The 16,382-nt window shown below is 43.2% G+C and overlaps 1 protein-coding gene across 1 annotated transcript; it reads right to left on the reverse strand.

Annotated features, from left to right (window-relative positions):
* Positions 1-12,765: 12,765 nt before the first annotated feature.
* Positions 12,766-15,651, reverse strand: LOC135502790 (uncharacterized). Its single transcript, XM_064795895.1, has 4 exons — positions 15,584-15,651; positions 13,840-14,300; positions 13,447-13,683; positions 12,766-13,226 (listed from the first exon to the last, which is right to left on the reverse strand). Exons 1-4 carry the CDS (start codon positions 15,649-15,651, stop codon positions 12,766-12,768), a joined length of 1,227 nt encoding a protein of 408 aa, XP_064651965.1.
* Between the last annotated feature and the right edge of the window lie 731 nt (positions 15,652-16,382).

Consider the following 16,382-nt stretch of genomic DNA (forward strand, 5'->3'; position numbering starts at 1 on the left):
TGTATACCGGGGAAAGCAGTAGCCGCTCTCATCTCTAACTCTTTCAAACGGATCTGATGATCAAATTCTAACTTTTTTTGTTCAAATGCAAGTCTCTGTTGTTCGAGCTCTAACTCCTTCAATCTAATTACGTCAACAACCGGTTCATCACTGCCAATAGGTTTTTTGCCACTTGCCACACCAAACACTTCAACATCTTTTACAATTTTCTTCTCCAGAAGAGCAGATATCAAAGTATCTAAAATAACCTGCTTCCTGTCACGTTTTGCGACCAAAATACCGAAATGATCAGCTAGACTGATCAAATTGACCTTTAAAAGGTCTTCCAGCATCCCCCAATCGGGATCCTCCACAAAGGCTTCTAAATTGAAAGCCATTATACACTAGCACAACACAAAAATGTGACAAAATATTCAAATATAATTCACACGAACTTCAAAAAATGTACTAAGTGCAATTCAAAATCTGTGCACAGATCAAAATTGCTAGAAGACTTCAAAGTGACTCAATGATATCACAGTCTACGCAAGAACAATATCTGCCACAAACAAGGTTAAGTACAAATTATGTACCTGTACTCAATCAAGTGCAACAATCGCACACAAAAGTTATTTCTCAGACTGAACTAAGAAATACTACAAGAAGAAATCAGAAACAATACACGGGTTTACAGATTTTCACAAATGGCATGCATGTAAACATATAATTTAATGCCAGTCAAATGCACATCACATAGATGCACAGCGCAGTGCAGTGCAGTGCCCGTGTTTACAGTCAGCCAGACAACAATGCATGGCGATACTGGACACAATGCATGTACTAATATGAGTTTTACTTGCCTTCGCAAGGGTCAAGCGCGCCATGTTGAAAAAACTATTTTGCACTAAAATCGGAATTTGGACGAGCCCCCATATGTCACGATACAACGGCTCTCGAAAGTATCGTGGCCTTAAAAGAATCCACAAAACACTAGAAATCGAATAGAAATAATTTAATGAACACAACTTGAGAATGTATAGAGAAATTTACAGAAGTTTGGAGAGAAGAAAATCTACGTGTTCACTGGTTGAGAGATGGCGGCGCTTGACCTGGAACAGTGGTGCCATCTGCCCGAAATGAATCACACTCGTCACAACCAGAGAGACAAGACGAAACGGAGACAAGGACAGAGAGACAAGACGAAACGGAGACAAAGACAAACCAGCCTCGTCACAGCCACTAAAATGTCTTCACATTCAGTAGTCCAAGATGCCACCCCTTTGCCCTTTGCTTTGTTCATTTCCTCTCCAGCTATTTCACCTTCAGCCATTTTTACAGTCAAGTCATGTGATGGCATACAAAGCATTCTGGCATCTGATTGGTCAGATGCTAAAAATGTAACTGATACTCTGTTCGACCTGGTTGCCAAGAACCAACACGTCGGTTCCAGATAGCTGTTTGCTACAGGTTGCTACAGGTTGCCAGATGGCGGTTGCTATAGTTTGCTTGACATATTCACACGCAGCAACCTGAGGTTGCCAGTATCAAATTCAGGGTCTTTCAACCAGGTTGCTATGGATCGCCTGTAAAAGTTTGCTGCGTGTGTATCGGCCTTAAAGTCCACAGCCGACTAGGTGTTCGTGCATTCTCCTGGTTAACCAACGCAATCCTATTGGATTTTCTTGACCAGCCAATGCAGAACTTGACATGCCCGGCCCATACAGCCAAATTCAGCGAGGTGAGACCATTGGAAGGTGGCGCAGCGGGCATGGTCCTGGCGCCATCGCCGAAGTGATGGGACTTTCGAAAAGGACGGTGCAAAGGTGGATTTCGAAGTGGCGACAGGACGGTAATGTTAATGTTGGGAGATCTACTGGTCGTCCTCGCATCTCTAATGAAAGAGACGACCGTCATCTCTTGCGTCGTTGCCGTGCAGATCGTAAGAAAACGACGACACAGCTGCGCAATGACTGGCACAGCCTGGATAATGTTGACACTAGTCGGACAACGGTAAACCGTAGGCTGATTGCTGCCGGGTATCATGCAAGAAGGCAGGTAGTCTGTCCAAAATTGACAGATGCGGCAAAACGTCGACGGCTTCTGTGGGCGAGAGCGCATGCTGACGTGCCGGACGAAATGTGGCGCCACATCGTCTTTGGTGACGAGTCCCGTTTCTTGCTGTTCCGTGTTGATGGCAGGGTCAGAGTTCGTCGATTACCAGGCGAGCAGCTTTGGGAAGACTGTGTAGGCCTGCGTGTTCCATTTGGAGGTGGTTCAGTCCATACCTGGGGCGCTATTCATTATGATCATGGAAAAACTGCAGTCCGCGTCCTGGAGCAAAATGTAAACGGTCTCCTCTACTTGGAGATCCTCCGAGATCACGTGCTGCCAGAAGCAAGGGCCCACTTCGGCAACAACTGGACACTAGCAGACGACAACGCCAGACCCCACAGAGCACCAATAGTGAACAATTTCTTGCACGAACAAGACGTCAACCGTCTGGACTGGCCTCCTTACAGTCGGATATGAACCCCATAGAGCACCTGTGGGACCATATCGGCAGAGAACTCGAAAATTTGGACCCTCAGCCTCAGAACCTTGCCGACCTTGGTGATGCAATTGTCCGTATTTGGGGCGAAATCCCCCAACGAAGGATACGAAGCCTCGTTACAAGCATGTCCCGACGAATTGCAGCGCTCATTGCAGCCCGTGGGGGCAATACGCGATATTAGGTATGCAAGTAGTGAGAAATTACCCAATTGTGCAATTCCTATCAATTTGGACAATCAAATCTGGTCAGATGGAGAGAACAGAGTGAAACAATGACAAAGATGTTTTCCATAGTTTAGGTCCCTGATGAGCCTCCGTAGATAAAATGTCAATTAATAAGCAATTGATGGCAAACATGTGCAAGTTTGTGGTCCAAAAACACCCGCTAATACCATGTGTGTACAACTGCAAAGTTTCCACTCATTAATGTTTACCATATCAAAATAAATTAAAAATGGATATGAAATCATATCTGCCATCGCAGGGGTGACAACCATTTTGCCCAACAGTGTATATACAAATAGTTACATAAGTTTATAAAGATACGAATAGTGACATAAGTTTTTTAAAGATATTTTGAAGAGATATACAAAATATATAATTGAAAAACAGAAGTTGAAGTTGAAATGTAGTAAATTTCGTAAAAAAGAGAAAAAAAGGATAGATAGTTTGGAAAGTGCAGGGGGACGGGGTGCAAGAGTTAGGAATGATCAGACGAGTTTGGGGTTGGCGGAAACGGAAAAGAGGGGGGGGGGTCAGTAATTTTTCTTTGAGTTAGATTGGAAAACGATTTGTGGATGATATGAATTTTAGGGTAGATTTGATAAGGAGAGCATTTTCGAGGTTGGAGAAAGATGGATGGCCGTTGAGAAGGATGTTTGAGTTTAGAGTTGCATTATGGAAGTGTGTTATTTGAAGGGTATTGGCGATAAGGGAGTTGCGTTGGTTTTCGTACTTAGGACAGTCGAGAAGAAAGTGTGAAGAGGTTTCCGGGACATGCATAGGGCACATGAGGCAAGTGGGGTTTTCAGAAACATGGTTTAGGTAAAGGTCAGATGTTAGTCCGCTGCAGTTGTTTCGCATACGTGTGAGAATGATGTTAAGTGGGCGAGGGCCGATGTTTAGCCAGGAGGGGATTGGTTTGATAGAGAATTCTGGCAGTTTTGGTTAGGGAATATTTGTAAGAGTTTAGAGTTGGTTTCGCACGTATAGAAAGGTCGAGAGCATTCCAGGCGCGGATTGTAGAAGGGAAGAAGCTTGAGTAGATGCTATTAGTGCGGCAAATGAGAGGTGTTATATTGTTGTTTGTAGCTAAACGTGTGTTATGGTAGTGACTATCGACGGTTAGTTCTTTGATGAGGTCTTTGAGGTAGGTTGGTGCAAGTCCGTTTAAAATTTTGTAGAACATCACGAGGCGATGGAATTTCCTGCGCTTTTCGAGTGGTAGAAGGCCAGATTCTCTGTAAAGGTCGCGGTGGTGAGAGCTGATTGTTAATCCTGTCATACATCGCATTGCATTGATTTGAGTTTTTTCAAGTTTTGCTGCTTAGTTCTGGGGGAGTCCGTCCCATACTACGTCTGCGTATTCGAGCTTGCTTCTGACAAATGTCTTGTAGAGCGTTAGTAAAGTTTGTTTATCTGTTTTGTATTTGATGTTTTGTAGTATGCCAAATCTGCGGTTTGCGATCGTAACGATTGACTGGATATGGTCTTCCCAGGTTCCTTTGTCGTTGAAAGTTAATCCGAGGTGCTTGTGTGACTTGGCTTGATCAATTGCGACGTTGTTGAGATGACAGTGGATAACAGAGGATTGTCTCCGCCTGCTCGTAATCAGAAACAGCGTTTTTGTTGCGTTGTAGGTTATGGCCCATTTCATTGCCCATGCGTAAAGATTGTTTATATCCTGCTGGATTTCGGGCGTGCATGCTATGAGGTTTCGTGATGCGAATGCGTTTGAAGTGTCGTCGGCAAACAGTCTCGTTCTGCCGTTGGTTTCCTCCGTGACGTCGTTTATGTAGATCAGGAACATCAGTGGGCCTAGGATAGATCCTTGGGGGACGCCAGCGTTAACTCGAAGCCACTCTGAGGATTTTCCGTTGATTACTACCCGTTGTTGCCTGTCTTGGAGGTAGCTCTTGAACCATGATAGCAGGTTTCCTCTGATGCCAAACTGGTAAAGTTTCGATGCGATGCCTTTATGAGAAGTCTTGTCAAAAGCTTTGGAAATGTCACAGAATAGTGAGAAAACTTCCTTCTGTTCATCGAGGTCCATTAGTATTTGATGGTTTATTTCGAGGAGTTGGGAGTTGGGAGTTGGGTAACTGCAGAGTGGTTAGCCAGGAATCCAGATTGGTTCTTCGAGATGAGCAAACGGACATGGTTGTAGACATTTCTGTGGACAATTTTTTCGAAAAGTTTTCCTATGACACTGAGGAGGGAAATGGGTCTGTAGTTGGATTTATCGTGCCTGTCACCTTTCTTGAATATGGGGATAATGTTTGCTTTTTTCCATGTTTTCGGGAATATGTTTTCATTCAGAGATCTGTTGAAAAGGATGTGGAGCGGTTTGGTCAATTGGAGCTTCAATGAATGAACTATGCGAGGGCTGATGCCGTCTGGGCCGATGACCTTGTTAGTGTCCATGATGGCGATTTGATCGGCGATATCCTGCTCTGTGATTATGATGTCGTTGAGCTCGTTGTTGGTGAGGTTTGGGAGTTCTCCTTGGGCGGGTATGTTGGTCTCGTCTACGTTGCAGATTTTGGCAAAGTGAGCGTTGAGGATGTTGGCCTTGGTTGTAGGGTCGTCTACGGACAAGCCATTGACATTTAGTGAAGGAGTTGTGTTGTCTTTGCTTGAACCGCAGATGCTTTTGGCGAGTTTCCACCAGTCTTTATCCTTTCTTCCATTCTTCAATTTGTCCGTTATCGACGAAAGGTGGGAATCCTTTGCCTTCTTGATCAGTGAGATAACGTGGTTGCGTTGTTTTTTGAAGATAGCATAATCGATGTTAGAACCGGATTTCTTTGCTTTTCCAAAGAGCTTGTTTCTTTTGTTGATTTCAATTTTGATCTCGGCGGTTATCCAGTTCTTGTCATTTGAAGAGAATTTGATCCGCTGGAAGGGGATGTATCTTTTACTTGTCTCAAGTAGGGTGATGGTGAAGACTTGTAGAAGGTTGTCCCAATCCACGCTTGACATTTCTTGTTTGAGGTTGTTCCAGTTTGCCTTGCTGAACTGTCAGATCGGGCGCTTGAATGCTGCTTTGGGATTTGTTTGGAGTATGTCGACTACCACGGGACAGTGGTCGCTGATGCCCTGTTTACATCGGAGAAGAAGTGGGGCTGACCTACAATTATTGGATCAATGAGGGATTGGTTGTGAAAAGTGAAGTGGGTCGGAGCATTGACGAGTTGGAACATGTTGAGGGAGTCTATGAGGAGTGATAGGTGACCTGGGTTGTCTTTCAGTAGATTTTGGTTGAAGTCTCCAACGAGCATAACCTTTTGCTGACCAAACAAGCCGACGACGTTTGAAACGTTTGCATAAAGTTTGTCCCAGTAGGCGACGGGGAGTGCCGGATTTCTGTAGCCCACACCGATGATCAAGTGGCCCGTTTGGTGGGTCACCTTGACCCACAGCAGTTCCAGTTCTGGTTCTTCGAGGTGATCTAGGCGTTCGCCGATGAGGGTGTCGGAAAGCTGGAGGCAGACTCCACCACCTGCAATGGTCAGATCCTTTCGGAATACGTCATGGAAGCTTGGTACTAGATTATCCTGGTCTGTGATGGAGTTGTCTAGTCTGGTTTCGGATATGCATAATATGTCGATGTCAGGTGTAAGTTCCGCGTAGAGGTCGATTTTGTTGCGTAGGCTGTTGATGTTGATAGAGAAAAGTTTGGGCCCGGGATTTAATTCCACGTCTCCTGATAAGAGGATTAGGTTTGAAAAGTTGAAGTGTGTGGTTGGGATTGTCGTGACACTAGTCCCAGCATGTTCCGATCGAGAAGTGATGGCGAGTAGAATGCAATGTACGGAGAAAGCTAGCGAAGCTAGGAGTAATATATACAGAATGTACGAGGGCATGGTGTCAGGTGATGTGTTACATCTGGTTGTGCTCAATTTCCCGTTTGGTTTAAGGATAGTGCCTTGATGTTGTGTTTCGAAGAGATGAACGAAAGCGCTATTTGTTGGAGAGTGATGTAGGACTGGATTGAGAAGGGGTTAAAATGGTTAGCCTCAGGCGCGTGCCTGGATGAAGTGTGGTGCATTGGTGCATAAATGACCAAAAAAAACGAAGAAGTAGAAAGCAGAGCGTCTAAGCATAGCCCTGTATAGGGCGAGACGTACAGTTGATGAGTGGCGAAAGTGATCGTGGTGAGTGGGCCGGTAGGCCTTGTCGGATGGATGAAATGGATAACGATTTTAATGTTGTGGCGCGTTGAAATTGATTGTGATGACGGATAAGTTGAACAATGATGATAGAGCATGTTTTTGGAAAAAACATGGAATTGGTACATGTAATTGTGGTTGAGGTAGCATGTGCTTATTTTTGGAGGATTAAATGTATGAATGGTGAGGTCTTGTGGTAATGTATAGTGAATAGGAGACGATATCTATAATGATATTGAATTGTGTGGAATTAGTGGCTGCTGGGTTCGAGATAGTTTCTATCAGGGTGACAACTGGGGGTGCTGAATAGGTGTTGGCTGATGGTACTGGCAGCAGTTTTGGCTAATGAGAGTCAAAAGGAATCGTGCTGAGGTTGGGCCAAGAAGGCCAAAGATCTTATGAGTTGGTTTGACATTTTTAATAGCCGAGGAGAAGAGTTTAGTTGGATCGCTAGAAGGAAAAGAGTTTCAAAAGTTAAAGTTAAAGGGGGCAGGTCGGAGAGAAGTTACGATTGCTACATTGTTGGCTGCGATAAAGAGAGATATTGATATGGCGTCACATACGTGATTTAGCCCCCAAGAAAGGCCATAGATACGAGTGTTACATTTTTGACTGCTATAATGATAGATATTGGTGTGGCGTCACATTCATAAATTAAGCCAAGGGCAGGCCACAGATACAAGTGTTAACAATACTGTCTGCGATAATGAGCTATATTGGTGTGGCGTCACATTCATGATTTAGCCAAGGGAAGGCCACAGATACAAGTGTAATCAATTTCTGACTGCGATAATGAGAGATATTGGTATGGCGTCAAATTCATGATTTGGCCAAAGGAAGGCCACATTATGCAGGTGAAGTACAAAGGTGTATGACTAGGTATTCTGTACGGGTCGGCTGGTATTTGCCACAGAGCTATTTACAGGTTAATACGTACCTAGATTAATTATGCCTTTTCATGCATGGCGAGTAGGAGGTTTGATTTCAGTAAGATTTATCAGCATGTAACTATGAAAATAAAGAGTTACTTGCACAGAACTTAGATCAAAGGGTCAGACATGGGTGATGATAATACCCGTGGACATGAGACATTCATGCGACATCGCAGTATTTATACAACAGTACTGATTGAGAAATATTCGAATGTTTTAGTCAGTGTGGAAAAAAATGTGGAAATGTGAGCACTTGTTTATAGTCACTATGTAGGGTCTCTTTCGTGGTTCAGCATGGTACTCACTAAGTACAATTACGAGTTAACCAGTAAGATACACGGCTGGATTAAAAGGAGTAGGACTTGGTAGCCTTGCGGATAAATTTTGGCACAGTGCCGAATATTGATTTGTGTATGCTTTAAATCCTAACCCTTTAAAGTCCTTGAACCATGTTTCTTGACAAGGAGAGATACTCACATTGTGTGTTGACAAGTAATCCAGGTTTTCAAGTGATTTTCACGTGAACAGTAGAAGATTTTGAATATATATGATATCCCTTAAGGTTATCCGATAAAGTTCAGAGAAGTAGATGCGCCACGGATTGTCTTGCCGAGGCAATTCCGTGAGGAACTGTCATGGGTCTGATTAGTAGCAAAAGCAAAGTAAGGACATATGAGTCCAAAGAACACGGAAGAGTCAAACGGAGGCACTAAGTGTCCTCGGGGGGCCGTTCATCCATGGGCTCGGAGTCCTGGTTGATGTTTACTGTTGGTTCCTCCTGGAGCTGGTCAGCAGACAGGGACAATGGTACTGGTTGGGAGAAGGATGAGGGCAGCTCTGTCTGAACCATTGTCTTCGGTTTGACTTTGGCTGGGGCACTGTCATTAGATGATTCAGCTATTTCCTCTGCTGGAGTGGATTGGAGCAATGGTACGCTGTCGACCACGTGGATCTGTGACGGGACCCAGGCAGTTGATGTAGCAGGGTTTAACTACGTTGTGCTGATGTTCCTCTCCGCGCAGATGATCTATGACACACTCCACCATGACGCCTCATGACCACTTGGGTTGAGTCAGAAATAAAGGCGAGCATACTGTCTTCTCCCACTAAACCGAGCCAGGTGAATCGTAAAATGACTAAGTCCAAATGAATAGGTCGAAACCACCTCGAAAAGGCCAACGCTTTTAACCTCTCAAAATTATCAAAATCTTGGGGCTTAATTTATTTTTAAAACGGTATCAACTAGGTTCTTGCTTATTACACAAAAGCCGTTATCATCCATTGAAAAATCAGAAGAAGAAGAAGATACTATGTACATGTATATTCATTCAGGAAATATGTGTGTGTTAGATGTATACACTCTTTTGAATGCACTTGGTCTCGAGTCCATACGACAGACAGTAAGCGAGTTATGGGCAACATAGACAATACGGTCAGCTGCTGAGCTCTGTGGTTAGCCTGGCGTGCCACACGTACCAAAGGGGTCAATATTCGACATTACTTACGGTTGGCCCCTTTAACAGTAGTGGTCATTGCAGAGAAAACAAAGAAGAGCAGCAAAAACAGCATACTTGTCTAGTGGACATTCCCATGGTTCAAATAATTTACTTTTTGGAAATTGGACAACGATTGAACTATGGAATTAAACATCGTCATGTTTACGTTGAAAACTATTTTGGCAGGCAAACTGCAATTAAGATATATCACATCTGTCCAATGATCTTACGACCAACTGATAAATAAGTGTTTTTGAAGTGCAGACACTAGATTAACATGAACGGTAGGTATTTAACTGAAACAAAGCCGCACTGAAGAATACATTCCCAGATTGCGGAGAATCGGGCAGTAACATCAAACATGTCAACTTGTCAAGGGAAATGTTTGATATCGTTAAAAAAGAACTGCAACACAGATAGAGAGAGAAAAACATCGCAGGTTTGTCCTGTATATATCAAACAAATTATAAATCAAGAGTGCCTTTTTTGTGCGTGCACTTGCCATACGCTCAACGTCGTTCAAAGATGGATCCACGAATGACCCATGCTATCGACGCCATTCGCACCGTTGATCTAAACTGATTGATAAGGTTAATAAATGTATTTTTGTCCATTTACTAGACCCAATGTATCAGTAAACAAAAGCGCTGGGAAAATAATGCCATAGATATTATCGATTGATATATTTTTCCAATAATCATATCGATCTACGAACGGCTTGTATCAGGTAGCCAAAAGAAATGTTTCCCTTTTAACTGTTGAATCCTTATAAAAAAATTCAAGAAACACGTGTTTGTGTTGAGCGTGGTTTTTGCCTGACCGACGGGCTTATTACCACAAACTTATGCAATAGTCACTGAAGTAGGCCCCTGCGATATCCTTAGGATGTCGGATATTTTATTTTGGAAACTATTTTTCAAACAAGGCTGATTATCGGACATCAGATTGGCCAACTCCGCACGTACATTAAATGTACATTTTACATCGAATCGAAGTGATGATTAATACTATTGGTTCTATGAATAAGGTTGAATATTCTTGGTCTTGCACTTGGTTTTGACTCAGTCAAGAGCTCTGGCTTACAGCCCGAGGAACCGCTCCTACGCAGCAGGTATTCCTGACGACTTTCTGCTGATATCAGTTTTGCTCCGATGTGACATTCAAAAAAATTCGCCTGCCAGCCAAAGGAATAAAAATGTCGCTCGAGTGGCGGTTGCACCTGGTCTCGTGTCCATATACAACCGATATTGATCGAGTTAATGATAAAAGTATACGCTGGAGTCGGCTGCAGAGCGAGATCACACCACCAAGTGATCATGCACCGAAGGAATAAATGCACACACATGTACATGTACATGTAGGCTTGGACGAGGAAAAAAGAAACTCGAATATCAAAAATCAAATTAAGATAAGAATATCGGGTTACGATGGAGAAGTGAGGTCGTCCATACGACGGATTGAAATGGTGAGGTAAGTAGGTTCTGTTTTCGGACTTCTATGTTGAGGAGCATAACGAGTCGAAATGGAACGTATTGCCTAGAGTGTTCTGTAAAGTGTTGCCTTTTACCTTATCGTTGAGGATCGTAAAAAATGGTATATCCAGACGTCCTTAACGTCCTTAGGACGTTATAGGGATGACCATGCATGATCGAATAAGGTTAAGCCAACTGTAAAAGTAGTTGCTTATCAATCAAAATAGTAATTCTTAACCATTTTGATGGTATTTTTCACATGGTTCAAATATAACCTTTCTATGGGAAACAGCTAATTAATGGTTAATGTTTACTTATTTCTCAGTTCGAGCGATAGGAATTACCAAACTAGTTGTTGTCTTGACTGATAAATTTTGTAAAAGACTGTAGAACAAGGAGTTGAATACATGTATATTATTCTAGGCTGATCTTCCCCTGTCAGTGTCTGACACTACGTCGATCGGCCATTACGTTCTGGGAATTATCTATGGCAATGTTAACCAGTGCACTAGTTAACATACTGCCCTAGCGAGCGGACTTGGAACTACTCTCCCAGAGACACTTACTTTCATCGCCGTATGCTCCCACTTCTCAAAGTCGAAAAGTTATCACATAACACGGCTACATCCACAAAAATCTGATCAGCTTTCTGATGACAGGTCGTTCTTTGCCTGAATTTTGTGGAATGGGATGACCTGGCGTACAGAGCTGAAATTTTGAGTCTTTTTTTATCTGACAAATATCCACATCCCTGCAAGTTCCAGGTGAATAGGGCGAATCGTTCCCTCTCAATACCCCCTCACGTTTTGCTTAATTTTGCTCAGTTCGTGATTAGATGATTGATATAAAAGGGTCAATGGGGCTGAACCCGACCGAAATCTTTATAAGACTGTTAGAAGACATACAGGGCTATTTGGTAAAAAATATTTCATTCAAATGTGATGAGGGCGCAATGAGATATATTGGACCCCCAAAAGCACTGATTTCAACGTTTTCACCGACTTCGGCGCCACCTATACCTTCGACTTCATTACCCAAAAATATTTTCAAGTGGCATAGTATTGGGCAAGCTATTGGAATCCTATCATGCATAAACTAGCTTGGGATGTTGAGGGCGCAAGAAATTCATGTGACATTCATGTTCATTTCCGAAAAAAGCGCTGTGTTGCAGTGCCCCTACAGGCCGCGCCCTAAACTCCCCACGGAAATCTTTCAATTTGCACTCTCACAACAGTGACCATATTCGATCACGCATGGTAATATCCTCAAAGATATACCGACATAATCAAGGACGTCCGGATATACCGTTTTTTTTACGATCCTCAACTTTGAGGTCAACCGCAAACATTTTACTCAACACTCTATAAACAATACGTACCATTTCAACTCCTTATTATGCTCCTCGGCATAGAAGTCCGAAAACAGAACCTAATTACCTCACTGTTATGTACTACTCAACAGATATCTTCTGGGTATAATAACGTATTTCTTAGACCATACTCGGGTTTACAAACTGGCTCTTAGCGCCAGGCTTACTGACTCCATTACGAAATTGTGCAGAACATTTCCGCGACTATCATGACGGTATACAGGGTGTGTCATATAAATGCCACAAACACCACATTCCTCCCTGCTAATCATAAGGTCATTCCAAATAGTCTCATGACTAAACTGAAGGTAATTTAACTAGCAACCTGGTAGCGACTAAACAAACTGCACCTTATTAAAACACTAGGTCAAAAACTAGAACAGGTGCTCAAACACACGAGCTTAAACACCAAACTTAAGTGACTATACAGTGTCACATATACCACGTAATGGATGTGTCCAAATGTCACAACCTATTACTGTAAAGTGTCTCATGAACCATACATGTAAATAACGCACACACAAGTAATGCTAGAATGTCACTGAACCCACAAGTGCAACAAATGGGCACAGTCCTTCAACAATGTTCAATCAAACGCTCAGGTGGTTTTCTTGCACGTTCAGATCTCCTCGGAGCTGGGGCTGGACTGGCAACAGCGGTGTTCTCAGGAACAGGCAATGGAGCGGGTCCCGCAGGAGGTTCCACATGTCCTGGTGCCTGAACTGGAGCCAGACGCTCAGGTTGCACTAGAGGCATGCCTGGCATGAGATCTGGTTCTTCCTGTGCTTCCAATGTAAGTTCTCCACTGCGACGTAGGCGATCCATGTGTACAAATTTACGTCGGCCACCAACCTCCACAATGTACGACTGTGGTCCTTGAATTTTGACCACACGACCTGGGAGCCGTTTCTCCCTTCCATTTCGGAAGTTGCGCACGCGCACAATCTCATTGAGGACAAAAGCCCATGCCTTGACACCACGGTTATCATGATTTTTCACCATCTTGTCCTGTTTTTCTGTCACAGTCTTGTTCAGATCTGGACGTAGTAAGGAGAACCGTGTTCTCAACGGACGTTTGAACACTAACTCAGCCAGGATTACCCCAGTCACAGTATGGGGTGTAGTGCGATATGTCAACAAGAAGTTATCAACGCGCTGCTGAGGGGTACGACGTTGCTCATGTCCTTTCTCCCCCGCCAGGAAATGCTTTTTGAACGCGGTCTTCGCTGACTTCACGATATTCTCCGCGAAATGTACAAATAGTTTTCTCAGAAGTAGTGCCCGTTTTCATCAACTCGATCTCTACCCACTTGCTGTATGAAACAATCAGCATGAAGTGATTCACACGCTCAACGAACCCAAAGTCAACATGGACTATCTGCCAAAAGCTGGTTGAATATGGCCATGGAATCAGTGGGGCAGGGGCTGGCTTGTCTTTCATAGCCAGGCAAGCGTCACATGCATTCACCAAAGTCTCAATGTCCTGATCGAGTCCTGGAAACCACAAATACCCACGAGCCATAGCCTTCATCCTAACCACACCCCAGTGCTCATGGTGTAGTTCTGACAACAATCTTTGTCTATACTTAAGAGGTATGACGATGTGCAACCCCCACAAGATGCATCCTTGATCTACAGATAGTTCCTCACGGCGGTTCCAATATGGCTGCAGACTACTGTCAGGTAGTTCTCTCGGCCAGCCATTCAGAACGTACAAGAACACACGCGACATAACCGGATCTTTCCAGGTTTCTTCAGCTATGTCCCTCGCAGCAACTAGCAGCTCATCTGCCATACTGAAACAATTCACCTGTCTCTCAACAGCTACACGTGCACCATCCACCGGAAACCTAGACAGCATGTCCGCATTTGCATTCTTGGCTGATCTGCGGTAGTGAATGGTGTAATTGTACGCCATCAAAATCAACGCCCATCGTTGTAAGCGCAACGCTGCAAGTGTGGGCACACCCGTGTGTGGCACAAAGATCTTGGTCAGTGGCTCATGATCAGTGTAGAGTTCGAACTTTCGTCCGTAGAGATACTTACGGAACTTGGTCACACCATACACGATTCCGAGCGCATTCTTCTCAATCTGCGCGTACTTTTTCTCACTGTCCGATAGAGAACGTGATGCAAAAGCAATAGTTCTCTCAATCCCATCCTCGTCGCCATAATTATGTACCACTCAACAGATATCTTCTGGGTATAATAACGTATTTATTAGACCATACTCGGGTTTACAAACTGGCTCTTAGCGCCATGCTTATAGACTCCATTACGAAATTGTGCAGAACATTATCCGCGACTATCATGACGGTATACAGGGTGTGTCATATAAATGCCACAAACACCACACTCACCATTTCAATCCGTCGTATGGACGACTTCTCTTCTCCGTCGTGACCCGATATTCTTATCTTAATTTATTTTTTGATCTGCGAGTTTCTTTTTCCTCATCCAAGCCTACATGTACATGTACATGTGTGTGCATTTATTCCTTCGGTGTGTGATCTCGTGCTGGTGTGGTCACGATCTGCAGCCGACTCCAGTGTATATTTTTACCATTAACTCAATCGATATCGGTTGTATATGGACACGAGACCAGATGCAACCACCACTCGAGCGACATTTTTATTTCTTTGGCCGGTAGGCAACTTTTTTTAATGTTACATCGTAGCAAGGCCGATTACAACAGAAAGTCATCAGGAGTAAATGGATCGGAGCGGTTCCCCGGGCTGTAAGCCAGAGCTCTAGACTGAGTCAAAATCAAGTGTAAGACCAAAGGGGGTTCCACGGTGACGTCACACCTTTTTGTGCAAAATGGCGGCTCCAGTGTAAGACACGTGTTTCACTCGACGTTTTATCGATATGAAATCACATGAACTACCTAAATAAACAATCACGCACTAATACCCCAAAGTGAAATCCACTAGTAGATGATTCAATTGAATAAATTTTCACAACAGTAATGTTAAATTCATAGACTGTGATTAGTTTTCCAACATTTATCACGGTAGATGTTTGCAACTTATCCAAATGTTGACATGGAGTGGCCTTCACAATATGCGGTTGTTCTTAATGATATGAACGGAAAAGGGAATTTCCCAACCCTTTCCCCTAAAAATACGAACTACAGAGACAGAAACCACCATAGATCCCCATAGATCTCGTCGTTTTCTTAACTTTTGAGCCCTATGAAGATGACCAATATTTTACCAACATAGGGATGGGTTGTGTACATGGTGTAGTGTAAGTTGCATTAGGCGATCCCATTTACGGCCGCTTCGGAAATTGACAGGACTGCACGTCGATATTAATTTTTACAAAACTGATACCGTCTCATAATTTTTTGCGACAACTTTTTATTGAATCTGATTGCTTAAGGCTTACATACCTGAAACAATAAACAACAAACAACGTAGATTTTAATCGCTTCGATGTGGACACAAGGGCCGTCACCATCTTTCTGATGGTGGTACGTCACATGCACAGCTATGATATGATTCACGGTCACGTGATGTGACGTCACCGTGGAACCTCCTTTGGTGCAAGATCAAGAATATTAAAAATTATTCATAGAACCAAAATTATTAATCATCACTTCGATTCGATTTAAAATTTACATGTAATGTACGTGCGGAGTTTTATAGTGTTTAGCCCCTTCCCCCATTGATCAATCGAAGCATCAAATTGGCCAATCTGATGTCCGATAATCAGTGTTGTTTCAGAAATAGTTTCCAAAATAAAATATCCGACATCCTAAGGATATCGCAGGGGCCTACTTCAGTGACTATTACATAAGTTTGTGGTGATATGCCCGTCGGTTGGGCAAAAACCACGCTCAACACAAATACGTGTTTCTTGAATTTTTTTATAAGGATTCAACATTTAAAAGGGAAACATTTCTTTTGGCTACCTGATACAAGCCGCTCGTAGATCGATATGTTTATTCGTAAAATATATCAATCGATAATATCCATGGCATTATTTTTCCAGCGCTTTTCTTTTATTGATACATTGGGTCTAGTAAACGAACAAAAATACATTTATTTCCCTTATCAATCAGTTTGGAGCACCGGTGAGAAATTGAGTTTATATTATGGGTCATCCGTGGATTCACCTTTGAACGACGCTGATATTATGGCAAGTGCACGCACAAAAATAGGTACTCTTGTTTTATAATTTGTTTGATA

Source organism: Lineus longissimus, chromosome 19 (assembly GCF_910592395.1).
Source record: "Lineus longissimus chromosome 19, tnLinLong1.2, whole genome shotgun sequence".
Classification (NCBI taxonomy): Eukaryota; Metazoa; Nemertea; class Pilidiophora; order Heteronemertea; family Lineidae; genus Lineus; species Lineus longissimus.